The 18,813-nt window shown below is 41.0% G+C and overlaps 1 protein-coding gene across 1 annotated transcript in view; it reads right to left on the minus strand.

The window, feature by feature from the left end:
* The window catches only part of OGFOD3 (2-oxoglutarate and iron dependent oxygenase domain containing 3), a 35,194-nt gene that overhangs the window by 5,355 nt on the left and 11,026 nt on the right, over positions 1-18,813 (minus strand). Inside the window, exons 5-8 of the mRNA XM_051797552.1 lie at positions 17,749-17,813; positions 17,097-17,153; positions 13,050-13,203; positions 6,916-7,039 (exon numbers count right to left, since the gene is read on the minus strand). Coding sequence (XP_051653512.1) covers positions 6,916-7,039; positions 13,050-13,203; positions 17,097-17,153; positions 17,749-17,813 — 400 coding nt within the window. The remainder of the gene's footprint in view (positions 1-6,915; positions 7,040-13,049; positions 13,204-17,096; positions 17,154-17,748; positions 17,814-18,813) is intronic.

Here is an 18,813-nt window from a genome sequence, read left to right on the forward strand (position 1 = left end):
ATTCAAATATTAACACCCCACAATGCTCATAAGAAAAAATGCTACAAGATTATTATGCCTCTAATACTAAACATTCATTGCATAACTTAGGTTGGAAGAGACCTTGGGAGGTTACCTGGTACAATTCCCTTTCTCAAATCAAGGCCAATTTCCAGATTATATCTGACTCCTGAGTCCCACCAGGTTGCCCAGGGCTGTGTCTGACACACGAGTGCAGCATCCACACACCTCCCAGGGGTGTCTCAGATCTTTTGTTACCCCTGTATCTCCTGTGCCTGATTTCTGAGTGTGGGGAATGGAGCAGATGATCTCCAGAGGTCCTTTCCCACCTCAGTTATTCTGATTACACATGGAACAGGCCCTTCACAGGAATATCAGCTTTGGTAATCACTTGTATTTGCAGCCTGTTTTGCCACTGGATTCCAAACCCCTTCATGCTCCCATCCTTCACGTGGTATTGCCCCTTCTGCTTTCTTGGCAGCATCCTTCTGGCCCTTCCAGTTTAGTTCACTGCCAAATCTCCTTGTAAACTCCTTGGGTCATGAGAACATCGAGGAGAAACTGCAAATTATGTGTTAGATTGTCTCAACCATGTAAGGGAATGACAACTGTCCCCCTGCTCTCCTCCTTGGCCTGCTGGGCACCAGGGAAGGGCAGGGGCCACCCCTGCCTGGTGCCAGTGCCAGGGAAGGGATGCAAAGCAGAGCTGGATGAATGGAAAGGGTCTCTCCTCCACCCACTGTCCATGGCAACTGGTTCTGCTGCTCAGAAGGAAACGAAGCAACTCATCTGTCTGCTTAAAGGGAGGCAGGAACCATTTATTTGGCACCACATGTCTGTTCAACATCTTCCATCTTGTGCACTGACAGCTTTGACTGCTTAACATTTATCAGCTCTAACTGGTACTTGGGAAAGGAGGAGAAACTGCATCTCATCTGCTGAGTGACACCAGGGCAGAAGCACTGCCAGGGAAACTGCACAAACACAACTGTGTTCTTCTCATCCTTGTCATCTGCTAAGGATTAATCACTAATTCATTCTCATATCAAGTGTCCAAGGAAACCCATCAGATCATTAGGCAAAGAACCTGATGATAATACTTTCTGCAATCACACAAAATAGAACTTATTTAATACACTTATTCAGTTACTTATAAATAAATGTTGAATGGGGAGAACTTTAGGCAAGCCCTTTAAGCAAACCCCACAAAAAACCATGGAGTGACAGTGTCTGTGACTGCCCTGATATGGGGTGAAGAGAGTCCCCCAGAACAGAGGGCACAAGCTTCTCTGAGCAATTTTGCTACATATATGTCAAGCACAGAACAGAAGAAAGAAGCCCATGGCCTTAAAAAAACCCCAAAAAACTACCTGCGATGGGCATTAAAACCTAGTTACAAACTTGTCCTGAAATTACTTGCTGTTATAAATAAAATCACTGATTCACACAGTGAAGTCCTCCCACAGCCACCTTGTAATTTGTAAAACTATTACCAGTACTATCAAAAAAGTACTTGCTTTTGGTTTAAATTTAGAAAGACCTGGCATGAAAACTTCCAAATTACAGTTTTTAAAGAAAATGAATGAATTTATTTCCTACTAAAACGTACATAAACATTTTTAGACTTCAACAGAATCCCTGTTTGCTTCTCTCCTATCAGCACAGTTGGCTGCTCAAAATCTCAAGTTTTTTCTCTGTCTGAAGGTGTGACAACCCAGGGGAGTATTTAGAACTGAAATATGTATAACTGCTCTCTCCATATCAGTTATGAGACCTTTTGGCTCCACTTCTTCTCCCTACAGCCAAGAGGACAGGGACATCACCCTGCTCTGCCTTCCAGTTCTCCCCTCAGTGCTCAACCTCACCCAGCCAAGATGCCAAGTCTGCTCTGCTCCTGTGTCACTGCAGCTGCAGAAGTTCCAAACTGGACCCCTAAAGAAAGTTCTCACTCAGAACAAAGTGTTGCAATCACATTAAATAACCTCCACATCATCTCTTTTCCTTTTCTTGACCATCCCAAAAATGGCATGGTCAGTAGAGCTGTGGCCAAATCACACGGATGCCCAAACTGTGGGTTTTGGACTTCTGATAGAGCAGGAATTCCCCCTTACATTTAGTAAATCACTGTAGCACAAGCACAAGGGTAACCTCTGCTGCCCACTTATGCAAAAAATGCCCTTTAAACAAAAAGGCCTCATGATTTCATCTATGGCATATGACATTCACACTCACAAAGCTTAGGAACCAAGAAATGAACTGTCATGACTGACCCACACAGTGAAACACAGCTGAACCTGGGATTTTGTTTTACTTTCCATCCTTCCAGTGGCCCAGCCAGTGATACATTTCCTGACCACTGCTCTCCTCAGCAACAGCTGCCTCAACCAGACAGTGTATTTATCTGAAGTCATTAATAAAAACACCATGTTAAGTGCAGGTCTGACCTGCACTCCCAGGTATCTATTGCTTTATGGGCCTAATTAAAATAGTATTTCATTTAATGCCATAATTAACCTTGATGACATAATAATGTCATCAAGCACTGCCAGAATACAAAACCAGAGCCTGGCAGCCAATTATCCTTCCACAGGTAACAAAACAGAAAGCAAAAGAAAGTCTTCAGAGTTCTATAGAGAAATGAGGAGCTATTTTCTCTGTATTTTTGTCACAATTGCAACAGCTCCTCCTTTTTCTACCATTTTTCTTTGCAATCACCTCACAGCCCCTGGTGCAATTTGTGATGAGTATTGTAAATCCTGGACTTTGTATGGCTGGTTCTTACTGAGCTGCATTTCCTCCTCACCAGGACTGGCAGCTACTTCTGGAGAACTTTTTAAAAAAATCCTTCTCAACTTTCAGCTGATACTGATTTAACTTCCAGATGTGCTCCAGTTTTTGCTGACTGGAGCAAAACTAAAGCTAAGAATGGCAGGAGATTATCATGATCTAGATTGAACCTGGATGATGTGGCTTGAATACAGAGAAAGATCAGATTATCTCAGTGGGGGAGAAGAATGTCCCCTGTTCCATGATACAAGATAAATTACTAAATACATGCTTTAAACACATTTTTCACACCTGTGAAATCCTGCTGTGGGAGTTCTGGACCTGGAAATCTTACTTTTCGTGTCACTGTGCTGCATTTCCTCAGCCTTTAGTAGGGAATTCCTCAAACCTGATTTTTTAAAGAGCACAGTAAAATAAAAATATGACAGATTCCCACCACTTCATCTGGAATACTGCACTTATTATCATGATTCCAGGATTTGAGAGGCATGCAATATCTAACCACTGCAGTAAAGCTACACTTACCTCAGTGAATGCACCCACAGACCCCCAAAGCCCATTCCTGCACCATAAGAAAGCCTCGTGTGCATTTGAACATACACTGCTTTCCATCCTAAATGAAAAATAATCCAACTTCCCAAGTTGCCAAATATCTCATACCTTCAAATCAAATGGTTTATACACTTTCAAAAACACACTCCTGACAGCTGTGAGAATATGTTAAGTTTGATATTCAAGGAAGAGCCACGTTTCACTCTCCAAAGCACAGAATTCATTTTGCACCACAGATTATTTTCTTCCACAAACACACAGAAGAAGTGACTGCGACCTTTCCTTCTGCCCTTGTATAATAAACAATTTGTATGAGGAACAAATTACCTTGTAAGCTGAAAATAAGTGCAGCAAAACTGACCTCGAAACCAAATTTACATGCAAATAATGAACATAGAACCAGTACTGAGATTTCACCCCAACAGCAGGGTTTCATCTACACTTTATGATAAAGTAAAGTCCGTGTCCTAATATTGTCAGTCCCCAAATTCACACAGGACTTTAGAAAATTATGATATTTTAAATATGGTTTACACTGACAAGCTTAGCAGCAGCAAAAAGTATACCAATTTTATGGCTGAAAAATGTCTTGCCATTTCTTCTTAATCCTCCTGTATCTACTGAAGATTACTAAAACATGTCTCAGACCAGCAAAAAGAAGTTAATGTGGAAAGGTCTCATTTTGAAGGACCTCATTCAAAAGGTTGCTCTCCTGAACAAAACCAACCCTGGTGCAAAGGGTGAAAAAAAAATACCAGTATGATAATTTTGGCAACAGAATTTCCATAGATATTTAAAAGTAACAGATACTGCTTTAGATCTGTTTCTTTGCACAAAAAAAATGTTTTCTTTTCAAAGTAGTATTTCCCTTGGCAGTAAGAATTGTCTTACTCATGGTACAGTGAGTTTCTTGCAGCAGACAGAGGTCCTGACTGAAGTCAAAAGATACATAGATACTTCTGCAGCCCATCAGGGTACAAGAAAGATGTGTTCCTTCATGCCAAAATTGGTTATGAATTAGCCAAAGGTCTGTACACTTGAACTGGCATCATGGTGCTGACTTGTTCATGTCTGTTGAAAAGAAAATAATCTCAAAAGCCTCGAGGTTAGTAAATTATAATTTCTCTTTAAAGCAGGAGGTGTTTGTTAGTAACAGAACTAGGGGATGTTAAAGACCATCCTACAAATCAGAGTCTTTCACTGAAATATGTGAGAGTTGGGACTTACAGAGCTCTTAGATAATGCACAAGTGATATATGCTGAGAGAAGGGATAAGCATTTTAATTTAGGCTCCACTCCATACAGAACAGTCCTTCCTGTCCCCCACTGCCTGGCTAACACTGATCCTTACCATTAAAGTGCTGCAAATGCATCTGGAGCAGCAGTGGGACTTGCCCAGGCAGCACTTTCAAACACAAAACATCCCACAAGGTTCTGTTTTTAATTGCTTTTTCCTTTATTTCCAATTACTGCTTTTCTGCTCAGCTGCATCACTAACAATGACTTTTCTGTCCCCTGCTGTAAAGCCTGACACTTGGACAAATAGCTGCTCACAGAAAAAGAAACCTGCCAGTTTGGGCACACAGCATCAGGCTCCCAAAATGCAGCCTAAGTTTGAGACAACAAGAGGTGCCAGGTTTTAGTTCTTCAATGCCATTAGCAATACTGAGAAGGTAAATTGGCTGCCAAGCACTAAAACTGAACCAGTGATTATGACAGTGATCTCTAAAAAAGCCTAGATCTCCTAAATGAGAAGCAGGAAAGCTTGTCAACATGTGGATTTAAAAGTTGGGTTGGAGTGACAAGCCAAGCACCAAGGATCAAAAGAAGCATAAACCAAAACAAAACAAAAAGCCAAAAAGGCAGAAGGAGAAGAAAAAACACTGCAGAGGAACATTCTGAACATGAAAAATACATCAGCTTGTGCCAGCAACAGAAAAGACCCCGGGGTCATTCTCTCCCAAGCCACATTTTGTCAGCAAGAGGAGAAGTGCAAGTGCCTTCAGTTGTGCTTCACCTCAGAAGCTGAATTTCTCCTTTGCTCTCAGGATGTCAGCAGTGCCTCAGGTTGTACCACAGGCAGTGACACAATCATGGACTCCTGACAACTTGATTACACAGGGGAGTGTGTTAGAAAGGGGTAACTGGCATTAAGATGAATTTTCTGTTGTGCACATGAAGCACTTTGGAGCTGTTCTTTGCACTGTTTTGTTTCAAAGGGGGTGTGCAACCAGGCCTGTGGCACCCACTGCCCACAAACCACCTGGGAAAGGGAACAGCCACAACCAGGTGCTGTTAAAAAACCCTCAAAATGACATCAAGAGCGAACACCTTGCAGCAGAAAACCTGAAAATGAACTGGATAGGGCTGAATGGAAGCAATTTCACAGTTACAGACTTTTGGAAATTAAGCCAGGGGTACCTTGCATACAGTGCCCCTGCACTGAGCCAGGAGACAGCTCTCCTCCCACACCCAGAACTCAGCTATGATTTCTACAGCTATAAACACATGTTAATCTTAGAATTGCATCTGGCAATGAAACAGTTTCATGTGCTCCCTTTCAAAACAGAGTATTTTGCAAAAGGTGATACTTTCAGCTTAGGGTTTACTTCCAATCATAAAAGCCAAAATAATCAAACATACAATTCTTGATAGCAAACCCAGAATGCAGGTATCTCAGTTTATCTAAGCCAGCATTACTGCAGGTGAGTGGATCACTGTGATCCATAATTCAAAAAACACCATCCCAATTTGCAGGCAGCAGTAGTCTACAGTCAGTTCTGCTTGGGGTAATGCCTGTCAGCAGACAATTACTGAGGCTGTCTTTAAATGAGTAAATTTCCATCTTTTCTGTCTTGAAAAAAAAATACAGAACACAGTAGGAATATAAAGTTGTCCTTGGCTTTTTTTTCCCTGTAAAAGTGTGGCTGGTCTTGCATTATAAAAGGTAACACTGCTGGAAGCTCAGGACTCACCTGCCAGACAGATGAGCCGAGACTGAGCTCTTTCTCTCTAGACATCCTGCCCCAGAGTAATTCTAGTTCCAAATGATCCACTTCTTATAAAAATCTCAAACCAGCCTCAAAGGTTTTTTATTTAGGTATAACTGACAGCCATCAGAATGCTCATCCCTGTCAGATCTCCTGGAAGCAGGGATGGACTTATAACCCATGTTCCAGCAGGTTAGCAGAGCTGTGATAATCAATCATCTTCACACCCAGCCCACAGCCATCTCAGGGGATTAGGCCCACCTTGAACAGCAAAGGAACTTCAGGCCAGTCTAAAATAAGCTGTTTATTTTGGATTTGCTGCAATCACAGCTTTGCTCTTGCTGCACAGTCAGAATTGGATGGCAGTTCCTAAGCCCTACAGCTTTCAAGGAAGTCACTTATTGTGGCCCAGATATGTCAAACTGTGACCACATTTTGGCCTTTTTTAATTGTTACTTTTCATGTCATCAGTATGAAGACAGAATGCTGCATTATTACCAAACACAATCCCACAACATGTGCCAGCCCACCCAGTTAATAAATGGCACCATGAACCATTTCTCCTGCAGGCAAACCCAGGCTGTACCTGCTCGGGGCTCGACTGTCTTGTTGGAATCTGCATCCAGGAAGACAAATCGTCCTCCCCCAAAGTCCTGGGTGTAGTCAGAGAGGTAGAGCAGAGAGGTGTAGTCAAAAGAGCCATAAGTCACCTGGGGGGGGAGACAACATGACCAAAAATTACCAAATTCTGCAGAGCACAAATAATTCAGCAGATAGATCTGGTGGGTTATTCTAATGATCCAGTTTTGACACAAATCCTCTGTGTTCATTAGTCTGTTCTGTTACATGTACACATGTGCTACACACACGAGTAGCCTGTCATGTTTATTATCACAGTTTCCATAACTCCAGAAGTGCTCCTGTTGATTTCCAGCATCCAGGAGCAAAATCAACACAGTGCCAGAAGTTACACCCCTGCCTCAGGTCCAAAGTGCAGCAGAGCTCAGATCTGCTTACACTATTTCAAGATAAAGGTCAATGAGCAGAAGAACAGTCTTTGACTAATGAATCCCACCCATTATCTAACCATGGTTATAGATTTCTGGAAACCTCACTTTTCACTTCTTCACCAGCTACCAGGCAGGAGCTTTGTGGTAATAATAAATCAGACTTTCCAAATAAACACACATTTGTTGGAGGAACTTCTACTCTTTTCCATACAGGTTTTGTTTAAAAACCTTCAAACGTGACTTTCTAAGTCTCTGCTTCTTCTCAGCCTACAGACCAAACATCCCATTTTTAAGTATAACAAAGTGATTTTTCCTTCCTTGTAAAGCATTATTTTTGCTTGATATGTACATTGAAGATGGAGAAGAGAAATATTATATATTAATGCTCAGAGAGAAGCTATCTAAATATTTAACACTGAGTTTAGCTGATTCTGAAAATATTTCCTTTCATATCTACCCGTCACCAGCAATTAAAAACATCCTTAAAATCAATGGCTGTATTCTCCCATTTCTTACCAGTAAATCACAGCTCTAGAGTTCAGCATTACACTGTCAAACAGGGAAATGTGCAGCACAGTAGTACTCTATAAACACCCAGCATTTGCAGAGTGTTTTGACTGACCTGGTGACTGTCAGAGGTAGGTGCTACTTCCAAACTTCGAAGTTTTCTAAATATTTTCAGTTATGTTTCAACTTACATTCATTAGTGCCAGTTAAATTTCTGGCTCAAGAGCAATTGTACATATTATTCTGTAAGGGCAGTGACTGAAGAGAACAGAGCAGCAGATGGAACAGGAAGACATTCTCATTCTTACTCATTTTATTATTTTGACCATAAGGGCTTAAAGGCAGAGAGCCAGATCTGGTGATAAGCTGCACTACACAGCCTGAATCACAAGAATGAGAGAAATATTACAGTGATCCCCTTCCCCCCGTATTTTCCCAAACCTTGGTAGCAACACAAGGCAATAAATGGGAATTAATGAGCAAGTGGTACTGCAGCACCTCAAACCAGCCATTCTGCAGCCCTTCTCATGCAAATCAGCTCTGCAAAGCTATTTTCCACTTTGTTGATTTGGTAAAATCAACATGATAAAACTTCCCATCAGTTTAAGGAAGCCTTCCAGCCAGCGAAGGCACGAGCACAGTGAAGTTCATTCAGCTCATACCTGCAAGTTTAAGGCATTAAAATTGCTCTTATCAAGTCTTCAGTGGTGCAGCAATCTCTGCTCCCTCAGTGCACTCTCCATCCTCTCCAAGGTGGTTTTACCAATTCTAAACTTCTAAAGAGCTGCCTAGAAACCATTTTAGCCTAACCAAACACATCTAATTGCTATAGATGACTAAATGTGCAAAGTAAAATGGTTTTTCTGTCCCTGCCCTTATTCATTACTAACTCTCAGAAGCAGCCAGGCCTGAGAAATCCAACACTATGGAAAGGAGGCACTAAATTATACTCAGTTAAAATGCTAAAAGTCCTCCCATGTATATCAAATGTATTTGTTACCCTGGTAATGATTTCCAGTACCAGACAGGTTGGTAATTTGAATCAGAAGTTCACACTATGTGAGAAAAGCTGTCATTAAAACCAGGGGATAAGCCATACAGCCACAGCAAATCAATTTTCTCCAGCTCCTTATGAGTAACTCAATAGAAAAAATGCAGGTATTTCAATTCAGCCTGATATGTCATAGAGTTAGTGTGCTCTTTTTGAGCACTCTTTACCCAAAAGAGGTCAAACATAGCTACTATTTAATGGCAGATGCTCATAATGATGTTATATGATAGTTCTTTAAAGGCGATTATTATAAATATAACTGTCAGAATCAGCCAGACACATTTTGCAGTGGCACCCTTGGGTTTTTGAGGGACATGTTTATATGCAACTAAACAGTTTTAGGACTGTGCAAGAGGTCTGCAGTCACTAAGGATATTTAGGACAACATCCTCTGCCTTCCATTGCAGAAGAAAATTCACTTTCCAGCCAGCATCGGTGTAGCTTGGTATCTTGCAGGAAAAAAAAGAGTAAAAACTACTCTTTATCTATCTACTCTACCTATATCTGTGTAGATAATCACAAAAACAGCCTTGATAGTTTCTCCCAGTGATCTGTTTATTGGTAGGAACTATTCAGCAGAGTGTAGGACAGCAAATCCCACGTCTCTGAATGACAGGGGGCAGGAGGTGAGCTGAGGTGACAGCTCTGAGCAGACACGAGGATCAACTTCCCCAAAGGACAAAGATGATGCTGTTTTAAGGCACAGGGAGATCTCTGGATGTGTTTTATAAATGTGTAACAGCATTAGGGGAAGAAGATAAGAGTGAAAAGCCAGACTCAGCAGCCAGAGGGGAGAGGGCTGGGGGGGGGGGTTGGGGGACATGGAGAGCACATTGCAGGTGAGGGGACTTTGAGGTTTGGCTGAAAAGGGATGTGATTCCTGCCTTATAAATACATGGGGATGGGAGGAGGTGGAACTGAGAGGAGGGGAAAAATAGCTGTAAACTGATCATGGCCAAGTTTAGGCTTAAAAAAAAACCCAACCAAAATAATTTTGAGAAAATGTGCACTGAAGTCCTGGAATAGCTCTGATAGAAGAAATTCAAGGAAAACAAGCCCAGAAGGATCTTCTGGCAGAGCCTGATGATTCTGTGAAGGAGGACAGGATCCTTGCCCAGGCAGGGGACTGCAGAAAACTGCAAGTCCCACATTGCTTCTATTAGAGAACGTTCTAAGACTGCACTGCTGACAGTGTGCAACAGCAACTCCATTATAAATCAGATTTTTGACATTTGAAAGCCTCAGTTCCCAACAAATTCCGTCCAAGATGAAACTCCACATCTTAAACCAACACTCTCTCTATTTGATTTACATGCTTATAAATTCAACAAGATTAAATGAGTCATCTGGGTGATTGCAGGGTTTCCATTTCTATGTAACTACAAACCAAATAAATTTTAGGGGAAAAAAAAACAACACCAAAGCCTCAGATAGACACAATAAATCTGTACTACTCCATTATGAAGTTAAAAATCTTTAAAACCAAGGAGAGTCAGATTAGAAATATCATTGCAATAGGCTCTGCAACATAGGGGAAAAGGCAAGAGGGGTATTTGTGTGCTACAAGAAGCCAAAATCTTTGTAACAACTGTCAGACTTCAAAACAAGAAACGCATCGGATTCTTTTCTCAAAGGCTTAATTTTGCCTTTCTTTTGGAAAGAGGCAAGAGAAAAAATCCTACTGTCTTCTAGGAGTAACCTTCACTAGGTATGTCTGCATAGCAATTAAAAAAGTGACTTGTCCCGTTCCAAGGGAGAAGAATAAATTACAATACAACACAAAAGCATCCAACAAACTGCCAAGTTTTATTGATGTTTCTTCAACTTCCTTGTATTCACACTTGCTTTGGAGGCCACAGAAGAAGACTAATGCTCTTAACTGGGAAGCACTTCCTACCTCAGATCAATAGGAATGGATTTTTTTTTTCCTTGCTTTCACCTGCAGTCTGGAAGTGGTAAGTGAAAACTTACTTTGTTGGAGAAAGTAAAATACAAGTCAGACTGCACTCAAGGTAACCTGTGAAGCTACAACTTCATCCTATTTAGTCTCTGTTCAAGCTACTTTTGATTATGAACAAGGTGTTTGGTAGCTGCCCCAACTGGGATAATTATCTCTTCATAGCCTCAAAGAATTATTTAGGCTGGAAAAGACCTCCAAGATCAACAACTGTCATAAATCAGACAACCCACTTATTCAGTATAGACACTATTAAGGTTTAGATTATGCATTCCAAGATTAAGGGAGCACATTTTCTGTCTGTTTTGGTGTTTTGAAGCTGAGGGTGGGTTAGAAAAAGTCAAGACCAATCAATTGATGGATCTGCTCCCTGAACAGCCTGCCTGCAAGATAAACAAAACATGGACAAAGCAGAAGGATAAAAGTAGCAAAACATCTACCCTGCTGTCCATCATGTTCAGGCACTATCAGGCTGTCAGGACAAAGACTCAAGGGAAAAAAATCCTCTTCATGGAAATCTATTTGCTTCTAAATGACAAAATTACTTGTACGTTATAGGAGATATTTAGGTGGAAACACTTAATTGTGAGGTTATCCAACCACTTTATTCATTTCTCAATGCAAAACACATGCAGAAAAGAATAAAGAGCATGTTGGCAAGCTTAATGCTTGAGCAGACACAAATCTCATTATAGTAATAAATCAGGGTCTGAAATTCTGAAATATGCTTTTTAGGGGCTGAAACAAAAAAGTGGAGAAAACAGGCATCAGCTGTTGAAATTTACTGCTTTCTCTTCCCTTGTGGCAGCCAAATTTGATTCTCTGAAACTGCAGGGAAATTATAAGGAACTGATGAATTTACTGCACTTCACACAACCAGGATCCCTGGTTTGTTCTGTGTCTCTTGGAAACGAGCGTGAGGGGCTGGAATTCCTGCGAACCCCCCCAGCACAATCTGCTCCCTGCAGCCACTAGTCCAGATAATGTGGACCTCAAAACCATGCCTGTCACCTCTGGTGTCCCACAGCCACTCCCACCCACTGGTTACACCCCAGCTTTTTAAACCAGAAGCCTCCAAAGCCGGGCCTTGCCTGTGCTGGGTCAGCGCCTGCGGATTCCACCCCGCCGGGCTTTCTGCTTCCAGCCAGCAGCTGGGGCAGGGACCAGCACGTTTTCTACACTGAACCTGCTCCTGCTCACGTGACAAGAAAGGGCCCAGGAGCTCACACTAATGTTGGGAGCAACAACAGACATTCCACTCCCCTCAGACTGGCTTTTTCCTGGAAACACTTTCAGGCGAGGAGTAATTTCTCTGTTTGATTTTCCCATCTTAGGTGTTTCAGGTCATAGACTTCGAGGTACACTGCCCACTCAGAGATTCTAGCCCTGAGCATAACTTGGATTTTGATGGGCAGATTTTTGTTTGGTTCCATTTTGGGTAATCCATGACTCCAGAGTGACTCATTTATAAATCCCGAAGACATGAAATGTGGGCATTGTGCTGTGGAGCTTCTTTGTTTGGGGCTTTTTCATGTTTGGGGCTTTTTTCCTTTCATTCTTCCATTATTTGTATTCTGCTATACTTCATAGAACCTTTAAATCCAGTTCAATTCAGCAATTAACTCAATACCAAATCAATTAAGTCCATTAAAAATGCAAAGTACTAAGCTCTGAATCTAGAGATAGAAGACTGAGCACTTAAAATAGTCACAATACTTCCATTCTAAAAAGAACACAACACTGAATTACTGAAAGGGGGTACCATACCCCCTTTGAAAAACATACAGTAAAAAAGCCTCAATTCACACATAACCAAAATATAAATGTTAAGCCTTTATCAAAAGGCTCAGATCAACTAACAGCAGTGATCAATTGACCACTGTGAAACCTCTCCTGCCAGACCTGCCTGAAATTCAGGTCAATTTAATCAATATTTCTGACAAAAGAGATTCCTGACTAGTCATTCTCACAATTTATTAATCCTAGAGAAACCAAATTAGAGAAAATAAAATTAAATGGGATGTAATGGCCTACATTTCTAAAACTCACTTATCTCCCATTAGTTTCATCCCCTGAAGGATTTTTACAATCACCAATTTTCAAACATGTCTGACTGATTGTTTAATGCAAAATGACATCAAAGTGATCCAATAATAACAAGAGACCTTTGAATCCCCCCTCAGCCTCCTCCTCACCTTGTCAACGTGGGGGTGCCAGTACTCATCATGGGTTGTCTTGGCCTCTGTGCTGTTCATTCTGGAGAAGAAGGTTGGCTTGGTCAGGTACATGGAGGAAGAGCTGATCCCAAACACCTCAGCAATCCTTTGTTGAATTCTCTGTCTCACATCCCTGCAAAGAACACACAGAGCACAGAATGCTCAGTGACACCTCTCCTGCTGTCCTGAGTTTTCCTTCATTCCCTTCATTCTCAGTTTAGAGCCAAGCTTCTTCCTCAGCTGATAAATCATGAGGAACACATAACCATACTTTCTGATTTTGCCTCAAATAAAGAAGATGTACTACATGCAAAAAAGTGGTTTGGGTTGGGGTTGGTTTTTTGGGTTTTTTTTGATTCCCAGAATATCAGGGAAAAAAACCTCTTTGTCTCCTGTGGCCTAGGTTTTACAGCTTTTCTCTATAAGCAAGCTGTTCTCATCATTGTTTATTAACTGCTGAAAACATTTAAGTCTTTCACACAGGTATTTTTAATCCAAAGCAAGTAACTGTAAAGCTGTGCCTTCACAAAGGGTTGCCTCTGAAGAACCTTCAACTGCTTTTAGACTGATTTTGAACCACCTGATGAAGTCCCTGGCACCATGAAACTCAGGGTTCTTGATCAACATATATATTGGTATTATAACCAGATCTCCTTTCAAAATGAATGCAAGATGTCTTTCCCAATTATTTTCAAAGATCAGACAAAGAGTTTCTACCTTGGCTATTCCTTGTCTTGGGAGACAAGGAAAAACAGGACAGGCCTTTTATTTTATTTCAAGGTTTTTAAGGTTATCAAAATAGAAAACTAATGGTCACATATGTGATGCTGTACAGACCTGCTGCTACAGCAGCATCCCTCTGTCAGGCCAGGGCCATCTAGAACTGCCCCTCTTGGTTCAGTCCCCAGCACTTTAAAAAGAAGAGATTTGTGCTTAATGAGGAATACCTCTGGCAAATCCCAGTAAACACACTCAGCTAACATTCAACTTTGAGGAAATTTAAAAACCAGCAAAGAATGCAATAACACAACATGATGAAATGAAAACACTGGGGTTCAAGATTTAATCCTGTTTCTTAAAACCTTTGTGTTGTTTTCTCCCCAAATACAGCACGTAACTATTTTGAAAAGCAGAACAAAATCACTTAAGGAGAATAAAGTCACTTCTTAGCCTATAAAAACTCTTCTGTACAGCCTAATTTCCACTGACCTGGCCACTCCAACATTTATCAATATCAGACTGCAAGTTTTTCATTCCATTCCCTTCCCTGCTGTTCCAGACACAGCCTATGGAGGCTATTGGCAAAATACTTAAGGACAAATGTGGTGTACTTCATGTGTAAATCAAGATAAGCCAAATTTCAGCTTAAAAGGTGCTATCAAGAAAGGAGTGAGTAAGCCCAGGAACTCTGGCTCCCTTGGATCTGGTACAGCCAGAGCTTTGTTGTTCCCTTATGGACCCAGAAGCAGCAGGAGCCTTCCTTTCCTTCTTGATCCTGGCCCACTGACTCCTTATCCTTTTTCCTCTGTGTCCCCCACATATGAAAAACTGTTGAGGGAGTTCTGGTGTACTATGGCTGCAAGGAAAAAACTTCTTTATGCTGGAGAATGTAAGCAATTGCTTCCATAAACACAGCAATTATTCCCTCATCGACTGCTCAGGGCTCTGAGCAGATGCACTAACAGAGCTCTGCCATGGCAATAAATGCACAAGTACAGCACCCAGTCTGAAATATCAGTAACAAATTAACCCCCTCCAAGGCTGTCAGCAGCAGGCCTTGTCCATTTGCACTGAGATACTGGATAAAAACTGGATAATAACAAAATGCACAGGCCAGACTCAGGGAAAGGCAGAACAGAGCTCCATGAAAAGAGCACATGACCACCAGATTCTGTAAAAACAGTTACTGAAATCTATTTTGGAGTTAGGGTGATGAGGCAGAAAATAAAACAAGTCAATGTTTTATTGGCTTGAAGTCCAAGGAACATACAAGTTAATAAAAAGGAAGTTCACTAGATTGAAAATCACCAGTATAATGCAGCAGCAGCAGCAAAAAGGACTAAAAGAGCCACAGAACAGTTTCTGTAAGATACAGGCTCTGCCCAGAAGAGCAAAAAATGCAGTTGGGAGCCACTGCAAAGTGATTCAAGCACGGTGACAGGAACAGTCCCAGTTCAATCCTACACAACTTCCCTGTTATCCCAGTTGTCAGCACCACTGCTCCTCCCAGGGAACAGCCCCAGAGGCAGCTGGAGCAGGCAAGGCAAGGATCTCCTACAGCCAGAGAGCCTGAACACAAATCTAACATGCAGAAAGCAAACTATCAGCTCTTCCCCTGCTCTGTGTCTCTGCTTTAATAAGCTGTAAGGTTTAACCAATAAATCTTTGACAGTGCTGTTTGCTGCTCAAGTCAACCCTCACACCAGACATCCTGATTCAAAGGTCTCCCCTCTGGATAAAGATGCATCTATTCTGTGAAACAAGAGGAACTGCTGTAATTGTGCTTGGCAGATGGTGGTTAAAGCATCAGCCTAGAAACCATAATTGATTCTGAAGCGACATCATTTTGACAGAGACAGTTTAGAAACCATCCCCCTGGCTCAGGATGCCTACTCAGGTCTGTTATTGTTGCAATCAGTAATACTCAGACACGAATTACATTCAGTTATTTCTCTCAAGAGTGTATTTTTAAACTGACCTTGGTAGGTAAGGGAAAGTAATGAAGATAAATGCTCCCAAGAACAGCATAAAATCATTCATCAAGGCCATAAAGTACTACAATCCATGTTAAAGCATTGCCATTAATATGAACAGAAACATTTAACAATAGATTTTGTTTTAGCTTCATATCCAGCAAACTGAAACATCCCCTATATTGGCATGAAATCCCAGTGGAATACTGATATTCCCAAGCAGCTGTCTCTTCTCACAGCATCAATTCAATTAGATTATTGAAAAACTGAATGCTTCTGTTCACGTGAAATAGAAATTATATATTTTCTTTAAGTAATAATCAAGGAACCATCTCATTTTTGCCATTTTGGGATCAGAAGTAAACATGTTTTAAAGAAGTTTATCTGAAAGGACAATGGTATCTAAAAACAGTTACTGAACAGAAATAAGCTTTAAGTGATTAATATTTTAGTATAATATTAATTAATTACTATTTTAATAAAACTAATAAACCTATTTGACTACTTCAAACTCCTACCACCACTAGAGGGAGGTCAGATTCCTTCACAAAGGCAAGTAAAAAAAAAGAAAAAAAAAAAAAAAGAGTTAAAGTGTTCAAACCAGGGGCATTCTAAATTATGAGAAACCAGTTGAAATGCATAACTAAAAGATTCACTGTGTCTACTCAACAAAGAATGACTGCTCCTGAACTTTGGTCACACACCTTCACAGGCACAGGGAATTCACTGGGTTTGTTGTCTTCCTTAAGGGTGACAGGGAAGCTGAAAGCACCAGATGCCAAAGCTGTGACATTATAGAGCTACTTGTGAGGGGGATTATGCTCTCCTTCTCCAGTCAGAACATCAGTCATTTAATAATAATAAATCCTGCTTCACCATTTTTAATGTCTTGCTACACTTCACCCCCAAAACCCCACAATCCTGATGTAATAATGGCAGAGAATTGTCTCTGTCCTCTAACACAAGAAACAGGAGTTCATGAAGAAGGATTTTCCATCCCAGCAAATCACCCCAGAACTCAGATAAAGCTCACAGGGCTGCATCAACCCCTTGGGCAGGGAGGGAAATGTGTGATCCCATTTACACCATCAGAACTGCCCTGACATGGCTGATGCAGCTCTGCTCAGAGCAGCTGATGTTGTTGATCAGTCACCAGAAGATCCTCTTATTTCTCTTCCTCATCTTATTTCTCAGAAATTACTATTCTGAGCTGCAAAATCAAGTGTATGTGTGAATGCAAAGGACAATCCCCTCCCGACCTGCACTCTAAAAAACCCCCAAAAATACAAAGTTCAGGTTTGTGGTTCCTTCAGCAGTTATTGGAAGCCTTTACCTATACAATGCAAAATCCTCTTCCGTGAAGATGTCGTGAATTTTGTCCCCAAAGTACCTGAAAAATTAAACAACAGGCTAAAAGAGGAGTTGCTGAATGAGAATCTCCAAGTAACACCAAGATGCCTCCTCACCCCACCTGTGATTTGCTCACAGTCAAAGAGAGAAAACACAACACAAAAAATCCTACAAATGCTTCTGAGCGTGATGTGCAAAAGCACTGCTAAAAGATTAAATGCTGAAAGATTAAAGGATCAAAATGCTGCAGCTGGTAATGGAATTCCCCAGGCATTAAAAAAAGTTCCCTCCCACATCACGAAATGAGCACATGGATTCAAATTTTTAAGAGTTCAGCCTACTTGATTTCTTCCCCTGCTGACAAACTAGACTATAACTGTGAAAAAATACTATGATCTACTGGTGCAAGAACCTCAAAATAAAGATAATGGCAGCCTTCAAAGAGCCCAGCTCAACAAAAGATTGGTTTTCAAGCCACAAAAGCTCTTTAACTGGTCATGGAAACCGTGGTGAATCCAAGCAAATTCCAGTTTCTCATCACTAATCCCAGCCCACAGGGCTTGAGAAACTGGAAGAGGGACTGGGCATGGATGGTGTGGGATAACAAGAGGCAGGAAGCCACAGCCCCACTTTACCTGTACAAATTAACAAAATGCTTCCCCAGGGAAAGAGCTCCGGAGTGCAAGTCCAAAATTGATGCCTGGAAAAGGAAACAGAAGGAAAAATGAGCATGAAAAGGTTTTATCATTATTTAACTATGACCTTTAATAACTGTCCCAAGTTGGCTCTCACTTTCCACAGCCTCCCAAGTAAAAATATTGGTTTCTGGCATTTGGGTTCACAATATAACATTTACTTTACTACTCCAGACCTCTCTGAGATCACTGTATGGAGGCACAGAATGTTCAGGTACTTTGAAAAAGGCACAGGACTGCTGTTCCTGAGATTCAAACCTGACAGGGAATTGCCATGGGCTGGGGGTAAAATACTATGTTCCAGGGTTCCTTCTTGAAGACATTTCCCTTCCACACAAAGATGACTAATTTTCCAGTATTTGTGAAGTGCTCAAGTAGCAGCACTAATATTTATCTTGCCCAGCATTTGTTATTAAAACTTCTCCTTCACCCTGAGTTCCTGTACACTTCTCATATTTAATATAGACATTAAAAAGTCTGTTTAAAAGAACAATTAGAATTCTAAGGCTTACTAAAGCCAAAGTCTCTTTTCCTCAATTCCTAAACTGTTGTAAAAGAAAACCACACAGTGAAAAGTTTTTACATATGAAAATTCAATCCATTTCTTCATCCAGTTCAAGCCAAACTCTTCTGCTAAGCTCCAGATGAGCTAAAAAGATTAGTATTCAGATTGGTCAGGATGGAGAGCTACCCCTCAGGACTCTAAAATATTTCTCTGAATTGAATAAAGAACACTTTTTATGTCCCTTGCTGTCCACAAAATACATGTTTGGTTTGCATCAGTTAAACAGTATTTAAAATATCGCTTCTAATAGCAGCCTTTTCTTTATACTGGAAATACCAAATGGCAACAGTTAATTAACCTGCCTGACACCAAAGTAATCACATCTTTGATACACAATAGCCAGGCAAAAGCAATCATCTTGGAATTTGTCATTTTTTTGATGCACCACATACCATTCACATTATTCTAACAAAATCCCAGCATTAAGAACACTTGTGATG

The sequence above is a fragment of the Manacus candei genome, unplaced genomic scaffold (genome assembly GCF_025592945.1).
Source record: "Manacus candei isolate 608988 ecotype Guabito, Panama unplaced genomic scaffold, ASM2559294v1 h1tg000047l, whole genome shotgun sequence".
NCBI lineage: Eukaryota > Metazoa > Chordata > Aves > Passeriformes > Pipridae > Manacus > Manacus candei.